The sequence below is a fragment of the Hippocampus bargibanti genome, linkage group LG01 (genome assembly GCF_051943395.1).
Source record: "Hippocampus bargibanti isolate YZ-2025 linkage group LG01, ASM5194339v1, whole genome shotgun sequence".
In the NCBI taxonomy this organism is placed as follows: domain Eukaryota; kingdom Metazoa; phylum Chordata; class Actinopteri; order Syngnathiformes; family Syngnathidae; genus Hippocampus; species Hippocampus bargibanti.
The window spans coordinates 32,949,297-32,969,079 of NC_142734.1; the positions used below are offsets into that span (position 1 = coordinate 32,949,297).

General features: G+C 39.6%; 1 protein-coding gene and 2 long non-coding RNA genes across 9 annotated transcripts in view; 2 read left to right on the forward strand and 1 right to left on the reverse strand.

Annotated features, from left to right (window-relative positions):
• The window catches only part of nphp4 (nephronophthisis 4), a 111,095-nt gene extending 100,903 nt beyond the window's left edge, over window positions 1–10,192 (forward strand). For 2 of the 4 annotated variants that reach the window (XM_089011825.1, XM_089011845.1), the window contains exons 29-30: window positions 3,369–3,494; window positions 5,968–7,610. In XM_089011825.1, the coding sequence (XP_088867951.1) occupies window positions 3,369–3,494; window positions 5,968–6,006 (165 nt within the window). In that variant the 3' untranslated portion in view covers window positions 6,007–7,610. Of the gene's footprint in view, window positions 1–3,368; window positions 4,176–5,967; window positions 7,611–8,873 lie in introns of those variants that run through there. The other 2 variants (XR_016116875.1, XM_089011836.1) reach the window with 2 other exon arrangements.
• LOC148903967 (uncharacterized) lies at window positions 3,324–7,738 on the reverse strand. Its single transcript, XR_016116880.1, has 3 exons — window positions 7,597–7,738; window positions 4,208–4,307; window positions 3,324–3,458 (listed from the first exon to the last, which is right to left on the reverse strand). It is a non-coding gene; the product is annotated as an uncharacterized LOC148903967 (long non-coding RNA).
• Window positions 10,193–11,855: 1,663 nt separating the features above from the next.
• Window positions 11,856–19,783, forward strand: part of LOC148903968 (uncharacterized) — a 55,562-nt gene continuing 47,634 nt past the window's right edge. For all 4 annotated transcript variants that reach the window (XR_016116044.1, XR_016116041.1, XR_016116030.1 and 1 more), the window contains exons 1-3: window positions 11,856–11,919; window positions 16,293–16,433; window positions 17,724–17,816. This is a non-coding gene — a long non-coding RNA (uncharacterized LOC148903968). The remainder of the gene's footprint in view (window positions 11,920–16,292; window positions 16,434–17,723; window positions 17,817–19,783) is intronic.

Sequence of the window (19,783 nt, forward strand, 5' to 3'; positions counted from 1 at the left end):
AAAAAACTGTTTCAATTCCTAGAGTTTAAGACTGGAAAAGAAAACGGTCTAAAAGTTAGAAGTACAGGGCTGAGTGGCCAATTTTTTTATTTATTGTTTATATAGTGAATGAGTTAATTTGCATTTATTTATGAAATGTGATCTGAAGATGCTGCACTTATGGGAAAGAGATGCCCATTTCACGGTAAGATCAGAGCATTGTCATCAAATGGTGAATATAGTTTTTGCTTTTTTGAATGTTGCTGTGCCGATGACCATTTTGTGTTTGGGAGCCTTTTACTGAGCGAGTTGTTGTGTAGCCACAAAGGGATGTAAGTCTTCTTGTGCCGGTCCCAAGCCCGGAAAAATACAGAGGGTTGTGTCAGGAAGGGCATCCGACGTAAAAGCTTGGCCAAAACAAACATGCAGATCAAACCTCTAAAGATGGAGGACACTGATTTGCTGTGGCGACCCCGTCAAGGGAAAAGCCAAAAGGAAAAGAAGAAGTTTAAACAAGAACTATGATTACAATCATATTGTTAGTGGAATGAATGGCATGAGTATCGAGACATGAAAATAAAATGAGTAAATGCCGACTTGAGTCACACACAAGTAGGAGTTGTTTCTGTTATTGCAGCTCTTTTGATGAGATGTGATAAAAGTGAAAAACAAATGACTAAACCTATTAACAATAAAACCCAGTCAGATGCAATAACAGTTTTTTTCCCACATAAACTATTAAGGTGCAATTCTGCCCTTGTCCAGGACTTCGCGGCATCAATTAGCCCGAGAGAGGAAGGTGGGCCTTTTTTTTTTTATTTCATGGTGTTAGCAACGCTCCAGGTGTCTCATAAAGCATTAAGCCTGCCAGCAGTAGTTAGTAATTGCAGGGATCTTTTACTTTCTTTTTCATCTGACTTGTCATGAAGAAACACATTTTCACAGGGTGGAGGAAGTGGGGGAGGAACAGAAATCAATACTGATAAACTTTTGGGGGATATAAATCCTCCACGTAGACATTTAACCGTCACGTGCTATCATGCAGAAGAAAAACATCATGATGAAGGAAAATTCGGCATTATGGGATCACAGAAAGTAAAAAAAAAATACACCCACACAAAAAATAAAAAAAATAAAAAATAAAAACTTACAGCTTAAAAGATCATCATATCATCTGCCATCAACACCCGTAGAAGCAATGAACCAGGGACGGACGATCAAAATAAACCCATTCCACATTTTTTACACTTTGAAAAGAGTCTGTACTGAACATTATACAGGAGATTTTCTCATGTGTGTCAGACTGTCTACGCAAAACACTGTCCTTGCTCTCGCTCGCACTTTCTGCTCCTCGGCTCAGGCTTAAAACATCATCGTATCGCACAGTTTTCTTGGCCTAAGCGTCTTGTATTTATTGCTTCCGAGGAGGAATAAATCTTTATTTTATTTTATGTCAGATTTCCACTCTGCAATGTCGCTCATTTGAAATTCAATGTTCTTCGAGCTTACCAGTGCCCATTACTTGTCACTCATTCAGTTCACCAGCAACCGTTTCAGAGGCATTGGATTTTTTTTAATTATCTCTTTAATCAGGTATGTTTGATAGTAATTAGAATGATCCCCCCCCCATGATTAATATGTCGATTGTTGAGAACTCGATTATATCTTTTTCTTGCTGGGAGAGGTGATTGACTTTTTATCCCTCAGCGTTTCGATTGTTTCAGCCTTATCAACTACAGCTGATATGCTTTAGCATGACTAAATACATACTTCAAAGGGTTTAAAGAGATTCTCCCATCCCATACTATATATCAGACGTGCTTGCTATGCCCCCATCACCCTCCCGAATGAAGTGAAATGTAGTCAAATGTTTTAATCAATAATAATGGAAACAGTCGTTTGTTGACCTCCTGGTATCTCCATTTTACGATTATTTGGAGTTAGGAGCTGTCAACCCATTGATTTGTGTCTGTGTGTGTGTTCTTGTGTGTTTTGCAAGCCAATATTTAACAAATACGTTTGACATTCACTGCGGCACGATTAAAATGGAGGTGGGTGTAATGGCGTTGGCCGATGCACTTTCAGCTCTTTATTGCACAGCACAAATAGTCAAAACAAACAAATCCAGTCCACTTTTACTTTTAAAGCCCTTTATGTACAACACAGTTGACCATGGTTCTGCATACAAATCGAGTAAAACCCCAATATAGACAACAATTAAAAAACCATAAAACCATAATTAATTGTAATGTTGTACATGCAATACAAAATAAAAACACTTTATTACCGATATAAGGCACATAGGATCGAAGCTACAATTGCATCTGCAGTTGCGTTGTGCATCCACTAGATGGCGGTGTGCTAAAGAAAACAATGTAATACATATTTATATTAACTCATTCACTGCCATACGATTTGCAAAAAATGTGTCCACTCCAGTGCCAGGGTTTTTGTCATTTTCAAATTGCAACACCCACAGAATAATGAGTTTTATATAGTGTTGGAAAACTTACATTCTCTTCTTTCATCAGAAAAAAATGAGTTAATTCCTTAGTTACATCACAAAGCATAAATATTGTCTTATATAGCGCTTAAATACAACAACCTAAGATGTAACAAAAACGCTAACGTTGACAAAAGGCAAATGCTGCCCCCTTATGGAAGGGGAAAAACATTGCCAGAGGTCTGACCAGTGCTTTATCAGCACCCGCTGCTAGAAAAATCCAATTCCGACCAAATTCGGGAATAGCGCTCCACGTTACACTTTTCAATTGCCGAATAAATTCAGGAAGGGAAGCGAATGAGTTAAGCAAAGCTATACAGAACTAGTCATAAACACACACACATGAACAAAATTCAAATGGTGTCAGTATACTAAATGATAGACACTCGTGATGAAGACAACGGATTCAAAAGCACAAAAACCTTGTAGGATTACATCCACAAGGGGATACACATTGTAAAAAGTCTTGCTTGTCTCCTTTTTTCGTCATTTCGTCAGAAGCTCACTGCTCGTCGGTTCATCATGTCTGCGTAGAGCTCACAACGTTGTCTATTGGCGAATGCTTCCAAACACTAACAGAGAAACAATTCAATGAGGTCTGTAAAGAAACTGATTCCATATTTAAGGTGCATGGGATTGTATGGCGCACTGTCAGCTTTTGAAAAAAAGGAATATTTATAGGATACCCTCAGCCTAACCCAAACCACAACCTCTAACCCTAACCCTCTGCGTGATGAATCTTGCCTAAAATGCATCAACAAGGTGTTTTAATTCATATATGCCAACAATCAACGTTCAGCACGAGGGAGAGAAAAGAGATATTATTTCCCACTTCCAGAAGGAAACAATTTCATAATTTCTTTGTTTTCTCATGTCGGCTGTCCAGCTTGATGGGGGAGAAAGTTACACCATCGGACTGCGCTTTGCCCCCAGCCAGAGCGCTGGTTCAGTTGAGATCCTCGTCTATGTGAACAACCTGGAGGAGAAGACGGAGGAGACATACTGCGTGAAGGTCAACTACTCGTAAATCCGTCTCTTTCAAATGTGTGCTTTTGTTTTTCTACCAAATATCTAATTTTGTACTTGCTGTCAGTTTTTGTTTTCAATTATGTATTTGTGAACCCTGACCTACGTCTTGCTGTGTGATTGGACACTAGTGGTCTTGATTTTTGTCCTATTTTTTAACAAGCCCTCCTGAAATAAATCCAACCCTGACCACACAATTTAATCATCTCAGCCATTACTCTCTTTGTCACCGGCTTAGCATTTTTCCTCCTTTGAGGTGTCCAGACGACATCACGTGACAGTTCATCCCCAACCATCAGGAAGGGCACCGAGGGTGAATGCAATAACATTTAATGGACTTTAATTACCCAGCAAACACTATTCAATGCCACTTTATAGTCAGGTTTTAATCTAGCACAAGGCAGGGGTCCCCCCCCAACCTCCCAAACAATGTATCGTCATTGTGCCATTATTAGATGCACTGCCATAATGCGGGTATGATGTTTTTAAAGTGAGGAGCACCCTTCCCTCTTGCTGCGTCTCGCAAAGAGAGAACGGCATTGTGTTACATAACAGGCACGTTACACAATCCCCTCCCCCGTCCCTTCCTGTCTCGTTTTCTCCCTCATTAGAATGCAGGCGGCAAACTAAGCTTTGAGCGCAGCAGTGAAAGCTAATAAAATGAAGATAACGGCTCAGTCGGGTACACTTCATCTTTACCTTCTCTAATATGTGGTACGAAGCGAAATGCTCATTTTCATATCTTGACACGATGCTTCCACAGTCGATCAACGTTTTATGAGCAGAGAGTACCGGAGGTCTATGAAGGGGGTACAATGTTGAACATAAATCATTCATCTTTTTCCACACGTAAATAGTGATACTTATCTCAAATGCTATGTGTCGAAGACAATCAGTTGTAGTCCCAATGTGGGTTAAAACACACACAAAAATGCTGAGGATCAGCAAAACCGTGTTGAATGCCTCCACACTTTGCATCTGAGCGACTGTTTACACGCTTGACTGTGATTGCGTAGGATCACCGAATTGGGGTGAGGCCCACATTTGTTTTATGCAGATGATGCATCCACGGATTTACACAGACCCCACGTCCACAAAAAGTGGAGTCGGGAATCATTTGTTACCATTAAATATGATGCAGATTTTTGACATGCATGTGCCCATTTGACTTATACCTTACCATTCCCCAATGGGGGATGCACATCCACTTGAGGCGATGTGACGCATTTTGGGGAGTTTGTGCATGCAAAAAAAAATAATCAAAAACACGGTTCCTCAGTGAAGCACAAGCCCAAGTGTCTCACAGAAATGTGTCACAAAAACACACACACATAACACGCACACATAAAATGCACCATTCACCTAATCTGGATGTTCATCTCATCTGTTTAAATTAAAGCTTAATCCGCATTTAACGCACAACTATACTATTTCATTTAAATCCATAGTGGTGTTACACAAAGCCGAAATGCTGATGATTGTGTCAAATGTTTATGGACCTGAACACCCATTTTCACTTTTGCCAGGACAAACTGGTTAGCGTTAGGTTAGGGTTTAGGGTTAGGGCTTAGAGTTAGGAATTATGGTTAGAGTTCGGTGTTAGGGTTACAATTAGGGTTAAGGTTTTTGGTTAGGATTAGGGTTATGTCTCGGGTTGGGGTTAGGTTTAGGGGTTATAGTTAGGGTTACGATTAGGGTAAAGGTTAGGGTTGGGTTTAGTGTTAGTTTATATGTTAAGGGTTCAGTTTAGGGTTTGGGTTAGTGTTAATGTTAGGGTTTAGGTTTAGGGGTTTAGAGTTAGGATTCGGTTTAAGGTAATTTTTCCACGGCGAGACTAATAAACGCAAATCCAATCCAAGGTTAGGGTTCGGGTTGAGTTTAGGATTGAGATTAGGGTGAGGGTTAAGTTTAGGGTTAGTGTTATGGTTTGGGTTAATGTTAGGGTTCGGGTTACGGTTACGGTTCAGGTTTGAGTTATGGTTAGGGTTGAGGTTAGGGTTAAGGTTCGGGTTAGAGTGAGTTTATAGGGTTATAATTAGGGTTAGGTTTTAGGGTTAGGTTTTAGGGTTAGGATTTAGGGTTAAGGATATTGTTAAGATTGGGTTATCGTTATGGTTTGGGTTAGGGTTAGGGTTTAGGTTTTGGGTGCGAAGAAACTCCTTCCAACAAGTTGTACGAGCTCGAAGCAGATGCAAAAAGTAATGCTTGGTATTCATAGAATTCTATATGCTATCAGAGGACGCTCACCACTATAAGCCATACAGGTACATCTCTGGTGACACATTGGTTGCAGTCCTTTCTTCCAATTGTGTGTTTGTGTGTTGTCAAAACCAGAGTAATTGCCTTCCCCAAAGTTCAAAGTCTCAGTTTCACCAGTATGGTTTGATCTCTCAGCAAGGTCCAGGACACATTATAACATCTGCTACGTGCTGCATGACCAATCCTTGTCTGCTCCACAGAGACGGGGAGGAATGGAGGGGTGCAAACTCTTTCTGTAATGTTAACCCCCTCCACCTCCCAAACCCCAACTGTCTGCTCACCTTGTTAGTATGGGCCTCCTTCCTGCCGAGCACTACAGAGAGGAGGATGACAAGACCGGTGCTTCTTATTGCCCTCATGTGGAGCAAAACCACTCCTCGGCTCCCTGACGACCTTCAGCTCTCACCCGAGTTAGTGCAACACAACACACACCCACGCGTGGAATGTCTGAAGGTCATCGCGGTGTGTCTCTCAGGTGACGGTCTGCGGATGCGTGTTATGAGCACCCGTGTAAGTACGGAACAGTTTTGTAAATGAATGTCTGCTCTCTACTTCTTGCACTTGAGTCTGCTTTTTATGTCCATGAGTGCACCGAATCCATACGTTTATGTAAAACGATTGGGTATCTGAAAAGTATTTTAAATGAAAGAATAACAAAAATAGTTTTAATACACGGATTATTGACACACTGACATTAATCCTCCGGTCGCCGCCATCATGCTGCTTGACTTGTTTACTTAACAAAAACGCTGCCATGTTGTTGCCTCTGGTGTGTGTTCTGAATGTAATTCCGTAACAGCAGTGTGACAACAGCACTGTTTTGTACAGTCAGGCCCCCACTGTTTTTGCCTCTCCCATTGACAGGCAAGACATCGCCACAACACTTTTTTTCAAACATTCATTTAGTGCCGAGTGGTGAGGCGTGACAAAGGCACAATGTCGTTGCCATGAAATGGCTGGGTTGGGCGTGCTGAAGCCAAAACCTCACATCATCTTAATACATCAGCTTTTTGACAACACATACATCTGCCTCACAAATCTCGGTTTTCATCAAAAACAAGGCACCGTTTTCTACATCCATTTTTGGACTGCTTTTTATTTATGTAAAGTAAATTATTTCTAACAAAGTGTTGTAATATCGAACAATAAAAACCTATATTTAGGGAGGATGACACTATAATGTGTGACCTTCGAGGAAAAGGTTTCTTCAGCCGTCATCTGTGCTTCTTTGAATCTGTCGGACATTTCGCTCCTTATCCAAAGAGCTTTGTCAGCGAACTAAAGTTGTGCTGGTAACCCAGGCCCTATATCCCTAATGGACAGAAGTGGCCATGTTAGGCCTCTTCTCTGATAGGTCCCTATGCCCATTCCTGCTCTGAAAGGTCCCTGCTTTAAGGTCAGGGGAGTAGACTCCCTGAAGCCAATCAGATTACCTCAGTTGTTCTATCCCTTGCTCTGGTTTCACCTCATTAGCCAATATAATTACCACTATGCCATAGGCTATGGCAACACACAATTCCATAGTCTATGCCACATCTTATAAATGCTGCAGTTATAGCCACCACCTTCCACCTCAAGAGTGACAACATTAAATCCAACCCAAAGAGAGAGGATTTGGATTGGATTTGCCTTTATTAGTCTCGCAGTGGAGAAATTTACATTTCACAGCAGCAAAGTTATGAAAACACACGGAAAACAGCTCCATGTGTCCAGCATCAACAGGAAGAAAGCTCCGCCGAGACTCCACTCGTCATGGCTGGGGGAGAATGATTATCACTTTCCTCACCAGACCCGTCAACAGTGAGGTGTAAAGAGGGCAGACAATTTACCGCAGGAATCGCACCACGTCCGTGAGAAACACCTGAGGTAGCCCAGCTTGCTGTCACACCACGCTGCGGTAATGAAGTGAAAAGTGGAATAAACAAAAGCACAGCGCCCTGTGCCCGAAGGGATACAACTACAGAACAGAGCACGCATACCTTGTGGCAAAACCCAACGCCGCTCTGTGCCATACAAGCACATGTGGCATGCTAACACACACGACTCTGCCGACACATGGAGGGAGGAAGAGATAGAGCAAGTTCCAACCAGGTATATTCATAGATATTCGCTGATTGATGGCCACCATGCCATACTGCCGCTGAAGTTGGGAGTGTGACTCCAAAGAATGGATGGAGGGAGGGAGGCAGGTAGGGATATATGGATGAATTTGGGTGGATGGATGATGGTATAAATGGATTTGGATGGATGGATAAATGAATGACGGATGGATGAATTTGGATGGATGGATAAAGGAATGATGGATGGATGGACTGAGGGAGCCATATATGGATGAATTTGGGTGGATGGATGTATTTCTATGGATGGCTTTGGATGGATGATGAAAGGATGCATTTGGATGGATGGATGCTGTTTGTTTTGTTATTTTTATTGTGGCCCAAAATAATTCATACAGTGTGAATTTTGGGTGTACGTTCTGTTGTCATGCAGGTGTACATTTTAACTTTGCTTTATTCAATGGGGTATGGTATATATCTCCCCGTGTGCTAATATAGAAGCTAAATGAATCGAGGAGTTAAGGCGCTTGTGCAAAGAGACCAATCAGTGGCCTTTGCCGCAAGCGTATATTACACAGCGGGGAATGATTTTATCACACACTTCGTGGTGATCTTCTTTCATCTTAATTGTGTCATTTAGAAATTTCTCACCTTACCTACAAACCACACGTTGCTTCATTCGACCTGCAACCACGACCTGCGTAATTAATTTCAACTGAATGTAGGCACATAAGGTCAGCCGCATGCAATGAGAATAAAGATGGGAAACAGTTCTCATACATATCTTTGTCAAAATATTGCGGCCATTAAAGGGAACGCTTGTGTGGAATTACACAGTAGAAATACAAATTGTAAAATCCAGCGTCTTATTTAGAATGTTACAATATCAGCTTTTGTTGGACGTGAGAGAATAAATATTCATGAGTATTGTGTAAAATGTTTTCTTCTGCCTTGTTTGAATAAACAGAAAATATTGCACACATGACATTTAAAAGTATGTGTGTGCTGTATTGTTATTTATTGCTATTGAACAGTCTTGCTGTTGGCAGGAATGACCTCCCGTAGGGCTCCTTCCTGCACCAAGTGGTAGTTGCTGGTAGTTCGCTGAAGAAGCATCTTGGATAAGAAGCGAAACATCCGACACCTTGAAAGAAGTACAGATGACGACTGAAGAAACCGTTTCATCGATTCCTGGGTAATGTTTTCTTGATGTCGGTATCAACTATGTAATCGCACGGACATTTTGATAAGGTAAATAAAATGTAGAGAAGTTAAAGTCATGCTAGCCGTCGCACAACCATGTGGGTCAACTTCAGAATAAAATCTTAAATGCATACATGTTAAATTTCAGAATTTATGAATAGTGAGATTTTTGTACTTGTGACTCTGTGGTGCGTGTTATAATAATGTGAGTCTTACAAAAGTGTAAAATAGAAATAAAACACAAAAATGCTCCTATTGTTTATTTATATATTCAATTAGAATACAATGTATTTTGTTTTTTATAATTTTATTTTGTTTCCCCTTGCAAATGTATTGTGTCAATGGTTGCTTTATAAAGTGATACTCACTTGTGAGTATTGTGGTCAAAATCGGGAGTCTCCCGACCAAATCATGAGACTTAACGTGTATGTAAATGAAGGTTTTAATGTATTATTTTGTGAAGCTTTTTTTTAAATTAGCTTTGGCATTAATTTTATCTACATTCATTCCCGGATTTATTTCTTGAAAATCTTACAAACTTCTCGTCTTACAAACGTCAAATTTCTGAAAATTAGACCTTATAATAAGCACTATTTCATAATACACACCCAACACGGCTGGCGGAGTGATCTTCGGCGGAAGCACAAGACCGAACAGCACCAGAGGTTAAGTTCCCAACAGTCCTTATCGATGAGAAGGTTTCTTCAGACGTCATCTGTACAAATTTGTCCAACAGTCCTTATGGAAGGTGACTCTCCTTCCATAAGCCATCAACGACCATCAAAAAGGTAAATAAAACTTTATTTTACAGCACAGTTTATTTCTTTAATTACAGTCCTCGTGTAATGTGCCTCTCTTTCCAAACAGCAATTCCCTTTGAACTTCGACCTCCAACGCCATTCCATCAAGCCATAAATGACCATCACAAATGTAAATAAAATGACTTTATGATACAATGCAGTGTATTTCTTTCATTACAATACAATAGCACATTTATTATACATAGAATAAGGTATGTTGTGTGTAGTTTTAAGGCTTATTTAGTTGAAAAGTATATTTTATGGAAACCCGGGAACGGATTATTCCTATTTTAATGGTTTTCTATGGGAAAATCTTTTTTGAGATACACACTTTTCGCCTTACACACTCTGTCTGGGAACCAATTAAGTTCGTAAGTTGAGGTCTCACTGTATTGCCTTTGTTAATGTACTTTATAGTTGAAATTGTCAAAAAAATTACAAATAAATCTAACTTTTAAATCTCACAGGGGTGAAATTGTTTTATTTGCTTCGAGCCACTAACAAGGCTTTGCCGATTGAGCCAACTTGCCTTTGAATTAAAATGAAATTTATACTGATGCTGTGAAAGAGAAAGTATTCAATCTGAAAAGCAGATAGCAAGCACTCAACTCGTAGAAGGTATTTAAATTTCAAATGAGAAATCATGTTCCATTTCCTAATTTTAATCAAGTCTCTTTGAAAATCAGTCCCCAGATTTCTGGTTTAATATAGTCAGCGTTGAAAATGAGGGAGAAGGGAAATTAAATATGGATCCCTGATTGGGCATCATGCTGCATGTTGGGTCTGTCTGGAGATGATCTTGCTGGCCTTGGTTTACCTACGACATCAGTACTGTACATTGAAGTATATTTTGGACCGTGCCACTATTCTGTCACATATTTGTTCTATTTTTAAAAACAAATAGAAGCTGTATTTCAAATAAAAATCTGTAAATAGCAGTTGATAATATTCACTTCCAGGCCTGTGGGAGCCAGTGAAGCTCTTGACATAGTGCTTGACAGCTAAAGCTTCCACAATCGCTGCAGTTATATCTAAGCGCTTTTCAAAACCTTTAAAATACAGTAAAGTCTCGTTATATCGATATTCAAGGGAGTCCGAAAAAATATCGATATAACCGTGACTATCGATATATCCGACCCTGTTTGCATGTAATTTTCTCTGTGCGTGCATAGAAATAGTATCGATATAACCGGGACTATCGATATATCCGATATCGATATAACGAGACTTTACTGTACTACATCCAAAATACTACATATATGTATGAATATTGATTCATACAGTATATTGGGCGCATTGGATTTGAAGTCACAGTGTCAGATTTTGAGAAAATAAAATGCTTTTAGCCATGTAGTGCGAAAAATACGGTACTCTTTCTTTGGCCTTTGGAGGAACTGACATTTTTTTCTGGCAGCGTCTCCTCGCTATCTTCGTCCTCAGATCACTTCCTGGTCTGCAGCTCTTCAAATGGCTGAACATTTAACTCAGCGCCTGAGCTGTGTAAATCAAAAATGGAAGCAAATGTTTGGATTCTGGGTGTTTCTTCAGGGCTTATGCCCAAGCCTCTGGGCTCAGCGCCCAGAGAGACTGCGTGCAGTCATGGGCTTTGGCACGAGGCCAAGCATCACTGTCCACAGACCCACAGCTAGCCTCCAGTGGCGGGTCGTTGAAGGTTCACGTGGCCGTCAGACAAAGAATGATCCGATGTGTGCAGACAGGCTCATAGTCACATAAAAGCCTTGTTCACTGGAGGATTGTTAGGACACCATTCTGCATTGAGCCAATGCACACTAGCAGTATTACATGTTTCTTTTTTTAACATCTCTGTGTGTGTGTGGGGGGGGGGGGTGTTCTGCATTGCAAATAGTGTGTGTGTGAAGGAGAGATTCTTTGACTGAAAATATATGAGAGGTCATTTGATGGATCAAAATCTTGCAGCCAAAATCATGCTTAAGTAAATTCCATTCAGTGACAAAATACAACAGAAACATGTTTGTTTGACAAGACTATGCTTTTTGTGCTTTCAAAGTTTGGAACATCGAACGAAATTTAGGAGAAGAACACATCCAAGAAGGACAGGAAAGAGCAGAAGGTATAGGACAACTTTACACACAACTCTTTTCTTTTTATCTTTACTCTTTCCAGCAGCCTCAGTTTTTCAGCCATGTGTGCTGTCATGACTGGCTGGGAGTGGGCGTGTGATATTCCAGATTCGTGGTACCTTGGTGGTCAAGTCTGCCTGGGGTCTTGTTGCTGTCAGTGCCTCTGCGTGTTGGCCTCATTGACAACACTCTGTATTCACTGCATGTCAGCTCACATGCTCTGTCACTGCCTACAAAAGCAACACGGCAGAACAAGACATTGCAAAAGTGGATGTTTACTTTCTGAGGAACTTTTTACACCAACTACAGAAACTACAGGGCACACTTAAATGTTTTCATTTTCTTCTAAAGATGACCCTGTGCTTTATACGCAGATGCGGACTTATATGTGAAGTACCGTATTTTCAGGTGTATAAGGCGCACCCAAAAGCCTTAATTTATTTCCAAAGATGTCCCTGCGCCTTATATGCAGATCCACCTTATATCTGAAGTAATATTGAGCCACTTCAGGTCTCGCAACTGCTATCAGCAGCCACCCACTCCATTTCCCCCATAGAAAAAGTAGTGCATAACCCCAGCCTCTACTGTAGCACCTTATAATTGGGTGTGCCTTATATTTGGAAAACTGTGATATATTTATATAATCATATTTTGTTTTTGTTTTTTTCACTCATTCAAGGTGCACCTTACAGTGGTGCGCCTTATATTTGGAAAAAATGTTTGAAAATACACAATTCATTGGGTGTGCATCTTACACTCCGGTTCACCTTGTACTCTGGAAAATAGAAATTGCAGAGTAGTGTAATGTGGTTTTTTTTCTCAAATTTTCAAGTTTTCAGTTCAAAAATATTGCAGGGTTTTATCAGACTTCATTGAAGTACAATAAATAGAATTTTTACAGATTACCAATTGTTCCTCTTTAAAACATTGAGCTAAAACAGGTCTGGTCGAAAACAGTACTGTCAGCAGCCACAAATGCCATTTCCCCCCCATATATAAAATGGCGCTTCATTTCATCCATCCATCCATCCATCCATCCATCCATCCATCCATCCATCCATCCATCCATCCGTCCATCCATCCATCCATTTTCCGTACCACTTATTCCTCATTAGGGTTGCAGGAGGGTGCTGGAGCCTATCCTAGCTGTCTTCGGGCACGATCTTTGTGATGATAGTTGATGTAGTGGCCTCTTGATGATATCAGAGTGAAGTTGCCATGCAATACCGTCACTCACAACACAAAAACACACTTAGCCACACGTAGCAATGGTCGACTTAGCATACTTGTACTTGGATAGTCACACAAATGCACACCTCGTTCGTATTTTTTTGATGATCTCTTACTTCTGCTCGACCGTAATTTTCTTTGCTGTCCTCTTCGGCTTAACATTAGTTTGAGGTGGGGTATTTTTTGGTCCCATTATAGCAAAAGTACTCCACTCGATAACAAACCACGTCTGCACTCAAAAAAGGTGGTGACGAAAATTAGTCCGCCAGCCACCGCGGCACTGTTCGCCCGTGTGGTTTGTTCATCCGGCAAAAACTAGTTAGTCTGCCAAGATTATATTCTCGCGAATATAATGTTCATAAGGCGAAGCGTTCGTGAACTAAAGCGTTCGTAAACTGAGGTATCACTGTATATGGAAAAATTTTTTAAACGTGTCATTCATTGAAGGTGTGCCTTATAGTCCAGTGTGTCTTATACATGGAAAATTGTGAAAATACACCATTTATTGGTGGTCCGCCTTATACTCCCGTTCGCCTTATACACAAGAAAAAAAAATGTCTCGACCTGGCTATTTAGGCTGTAATCTCCACTGTAAATATCAGTCAAACCAGAGTAAAAAAGATTGAGGGCATGTGACAATGCAGTTTAGTAATCAGCTGTGTTATAAGTCATTAAAGATTTTAGTATAATGAATGCAGCATATGGTTGAACACCTGCTCGAGAGACTCTGTGGTGTTAAAAGGCCTCCTAAAAGTCATTATGTATTCTTTCCACAAGACATGAAGGGAAGCGCTGTCAACTAGCATTACTTACAGACAGTACGTTATCGGGAACAGTGGCGCCATAATTAAGTGGTCAATTTTCACTTGGCTTACAGGTTGGGAAATGCAGCAAATTGCATTTACTTGTGACAAGTCATTGCACGGGTAGTTTCTATCTGGAAAGGAATTGAGCCATGGTGTGTTTAATTACTTGAGTCGTTAAAACGGCGACAATGAATGAATAACAACTTTATGTCCATTCACATCATGGGCGGATGGTGAAAATTTCTCGCTCTATAGGAGAGGTATAGCGGTCACAAAAAGAAGACTAAATACCTTATGTCACCATATAACATAAAAATATAAATGTATATTATTACCGGATTTTCCGCACTATAAGGCGCACCCAAAAGATAACATCATCCGGTGTGCCTTATATGTGAAGTAATATTTCGCTGCAACATGTCTCAGAACCAACCCGCAACAGAAGAAGTAGTGTACGGTACAGTGTTGGATGCTTCATAAATTAACAGCCGCTATCGGCTCCAAGGCGCTACCAAGAAATATCGATATTTTTCATAACTCTGAGACATGTAAGCGGTAAAACAATGGAAGAGTGTGATGTCCAAATCACAAAAGATTTCAAGTTGGAGGTGGCACTTCATGAATCGACTCTGAGCATCTTAATGTTTGCAATGGTAATAGACCGAATGACAGATAATGTCAGAGGGGAGACTTTACTCATGTTGGTGTTTTCTTGATGATTGTGATCTGTGCTGAGAGCAGGGAGCTGGTGGAAGAGAATTTTATGCACCGTATTTTCCGCATTATAAGGCACTTCGGAGTAGAACGTGAAGCACCTTCAACGAATGGATTGAAAACTGGTTTCATTTATATAGTGTGCACCACATTGGAAAGGGCATATAATCGAAGCTAAAACATTGGCTGCAGTTCATGATGCCTCCATTAGAGGGAGGTATTCTAAAGGAATACAATACAATACAATACAATACAATACAATACAATACAATACAATACAATACAATACAATACAATACAGGCTTTCACAACCGGCCCAGCTGTCACAATGCGCTTTAAATGTAAACACTAGTCAAATATGATTTTTTTTTAAAGAAAATCAAAATCCCAATATTGATCCATTTGGGAAGCTTCTTGGTTTATAAGACATACAGTTGGGTTTTGAGGAAATTGAATGCTTTTAGGTACTCCTTGTATGTACTGTATATGGTACACAGTGGAGAAGCAAGGAATGCAGCTTGGTTGCACCAAGATGAAGAGTGTGTTCGAGAAAGAAAAGAAGGAAGGTCAATGGAAAGATGAACCCACAAAATCATCTGTAAATTTGGAGAAAAACCCGGAGTCACAGTACTTAAGATTGACTAGAGAATAATAAAGACATATATAAATGGATGAATGAATGATTGAAATAAATAAATTAATAAATTAATAAATATATAAATAACTCAATATATTAATGAACAAATAAATACAGAAGTAACATAAATGAATAAATAAATAAATAAATAAATAAATAAATGCATGAATGGATGCATGAATGAAGTTAATAAATAAATACATCAATAAATTGATGAATAAATGAATGAAAAAGGGATGTATGGATGAATGATTGATTGAATGAATGAATGAATGAATGAATGAATGAATGAATAAATAAGTAAATAAATATGTAAATACATAAATAAATAAACAGTTACACAAATAAGTAAACAAATAAATACATTGTAAATAAATAAATAAATACATTGCTCAGGTGAACTGCTCCTGTTAATTTTGTTAATTTCCCTTTATCCTATCTGTGACAGAATCAACAGTCGCAAATGGAACTGCCAGTCAGCAAAGAAGAGGCGCTGCTTTAATATTCAAACTTGTTGTAATGAGTGAGTCAAATGTCAGTGTTTGAAGGCGGAGGCGAAATCCCACCTGCGACGAGCATCCAAATGAGAGTTGACAAACAAACATGAAAAGACACGCTTGTTATGTATATGTGTGAGTTACCGTGGATGACTTGGAGGGGCACACTTGGGAGACGAGCTTGTGGATAGAGAAACACCAGAAGCAGTGGCAATGGGAATTGAAATGAGACCACCCAACACCCGCCATTAAAAAGGTTCCAAAACAATGACATCCAAAGAATTTGGTTTCCTTTCCATTTGTTTTAATAATCTGCAGACTCATTTCATTCTGTGGCTCCCTTCATATTTTTTTAATTCCCCTCCTTTCCTCAACAATCTCCCTTCATGATTTTAAAAAGACCCCAACTTACATTCTACTCATCTTGTCGTGCAATGCGGAATCCTCACGATGGATCTTTTGGCATAATTCCATTACAGCTGGGAGAGCAGGTGGTGGGGAGAAGCCCTGCGGGACCTCCAGGCCTGGCCTGTAGGCAGCCTCGGGTATTGCCACCATCTTGCCAGGCATCAAGGTGGTTCGCTCTGTCCTCTGACGACTCCATATTTTGTCACAAAAAGGTATTTGGTACATTCCAACACTTTTGTCTCAATGCAATGACATTAAATATTATCGACTGCACATCTCAGTGTCCAGGATGATTTTCCTCACACCCGATGGATAATTGTGACATAGCTGAATGGTGAACGGTATTTTCCAACAGTGAAGGTGAAGGCGGCTGACATGGGGACAAGGAGAATCACAGTTCAGGAAGGAGAGAAATTTACTCAGTGACCTCTGCTTCCGCACTGGATTAAATGTCTCCATCTTTCGTCTCATTTTGACACCTGGCCTTCTTTATGAATTGATTGATTGATCTCTTTTTGTGTCCTTGGCACTGATACCGCCTCAAGCAGAAAACAGCAAAGTGGATGAAACGTTCTAGCACACTAGCGGAACATCTCCCATGTCTTGTTGCACAGAAGTATCTGAACTTAATCCTTAGTAAAAACACTTTACTCATTCTGAACTCAATACAATACCGGATGTACAGCGATAATACACTGTAACTTGCTCAACTTGATAAACCACACTAGTCGATATTAGACCTTTCAGGGAAAGCAATTACTACAATACAAATAATAATAATAATAATAATAATAATAATAATAATAATAAATAATCCAATGACCAGGTTGGATAGGATCAGGAATGAGTACATTAGAGGGACAACTCACTAGAGGCTTTGGAGAGAAAGTCAGAGAGGCCAGACTGAGATGGTTTGGACATGTCCAGAGGAGAGAGAGTGACTATATCGGGAGAAGGATGCTGAGCCTTGAACTGCCAGGCAGGAGACCGAGAGGGAGACCGAAGAGGAGGTTTATGGATGTGGTCAAAGAGGACATGAAGGTAGCCGGTGTGAGAGAAGAGGATGCACAAAACCCGGATAGATGGAGGACGTTGATTCGCTGTGGCGACCCCTGAAGGGAAAAGCTGAAAGGAAAAGAAGAAGAATCCATCTACTGACTTATTGTTTTTTTGTGCATGTCATGGTTATTACATGTTCCAATGTGCTAGCAGTCATGTTTCAACATACAGTATGAGTTCACAGATAGAAGTTTATATTGACTTTCCCAACATCCTGCACTATTCCTGTTAAAACGGTGGTCTTTTCTATTTTCTATTTCATCCCACAGGATTGGAACATTAATGACAAAAGAAAAAAATGGTTCCCTGTTGACTTTTTCTGGCTATTTCATGTGAATTGCCCAACTTTGTCATTTTGCAAGGTCTTTAAAATCCATTTAATTCACAAATCTGATACCCCTTCTTCTGTCCTGTTTGTTATCTTTCTCCACTCTCTTATTGAGCTTATCGGCCCCTGGCGAGGATCCTGGATCACAGTGATTTTGCTATTCCTTGTGATGGAGCTGGCGATGTCTCCAGGCTCGAGTCCAAAAGCAGTAAGTAGCATGTCCACCTCAAGGGGTTCAGAGGCACATCCCTCTTTTTCCTTCTGAAGGAATCAAACATTTCCTGTTTGCGCACTCGCAACCTGATTTTTTTGGGGGGAGCCAGTTGGTTTTATTTGTGGGGAAACTCCGTTTGCATCTTTTCACAGTCACTCAATCTGTGATCAAATCCGTTTTAAAACTCTAACCGAAAAAAAAAGATGGGATTTTGCCAAAACTACAGCTCCCTAATCGTCATAGCACTAGTCTGGACTCATCTGAAAAATAAATCCACACCCAAGCACCCATTTTAATCGAGGAAGATAGTTTCAAGAAGAAAAAAAAAACTTGTTGACAGAAATAATATAATTAGTCATGTTCTCTCCCTGTACATTCTATTGAAGGAGTCAACATGATGACAGTTCAAAGTAAAAGCCATTAAAATAAAATGCAACAAACAGATTATTTTTTTGCCATGTTAGATTTTTTTTCTTGCGAGCTAACGTTTTGATGTCCATGTAAGGGGTATGATGACAGATGGCACATGAAGCAATGGCTAAAATCCAGATATGGAACTCATATCGGACCACATTTTTCAAACTTGATGGGGAAAGGACCTCATAATTCAAATATAAATTTTCCCCCAAAGTACAACCGAAGTTCTGAAGAGTGGAAACACTTTTTTTCCTAGGTATGATCAAACAAATGACTTCATTAAAAATCGGTACTAATAGTAAAACTAGACTCAGCCACCTTATGATGATGCAATGCAGTTACATATATCAATATGCTTTTCTTATATTCTTATGTTTGCACTATGTACAGTTTATGTTTTCACCCTCCACCCTCTTTCAATTGCTGCTGTGGACTGCAAATTCCCCCATGGTGGGTCTATTAAAGGCTTTCTGATTCTGATTCTGATAATCCGTTCTGGGTAATTATGTTAGTTTTTTGGGCTTTTTATTTGGTGTGTTGTATTTATTTATTTATTTTAGATAAATTGATTGTTCCTATCATCGTTCATAGGCAAAGCAAATATTAATTTTGGTTCTATTAAAGTTGACAGTGTATTTGACTGGTCAATATTGTGTCGAACAAATCACCTTGAAAAGCGTTATTTTTTTTACTCTTTTTTTGTGAGATTTTACATAATGTATTTCTGTTGAAGAACTCAATGTTTTGATTTTACCATAAAGTTTGCAAAACTGTCACCATTTCAATAACTTAATGCCATCTAGCTTGATACCCAATGTAACACACACATCCAGCAGTGTACGGAGATATCATTGCAGTTTAGGATAAACACTGCACAATTACATTTGTCATACAATTCACTCTTGGGGTCTTTTATGTGATCATTTTCACCACCCTGCTGATGCTCTCGTTTTGCAGTAGGACTACCATTATGGTCATAATTGCTTCTTCAAACTGCCTGGAGATACACTTTTGTTGCAAAATTCCATTAGCACGCCACAACTGTCTGCCTCGGGGACGAATGAGGGGAGGGAAGATCTCCAAGCCTTGGTATTACTCTTGGAGTGTAAATAAAAAACGGAAACTGTCTTGCTCGAAGGTTTCAAGGGAATTCTTAGACTCACCCCCAAAAAGTTTAAGGAACATAGAAGAATCCCATGCTTACCAACCAAGCTGCCATTGAAAATGATACAATTTCATCAATGCAAGTTTGGCCCTGTTTAGCTAATTGACACATTCCAAATGTCAAAATCAACCTTTTCGTAAATTATGATGACATCATCATGACTTTTTATCTTTTTTGTGTGATTTTGAGTTTTTTTTGAATTACTTGTAGTTTGAATTGGCCACAAAATATTGCAATATTATTTTTTATCCAGAATAAGTTGTTCTAGCCCAAATTTCGTATATTTATTTAGTGAACAAGCTGTAGGAATGCTATTGAATAAGGATTCCTGTATTTTATAATGCATCTTTCAAGAAAAGCGACCACCTGCTTTCTTTTC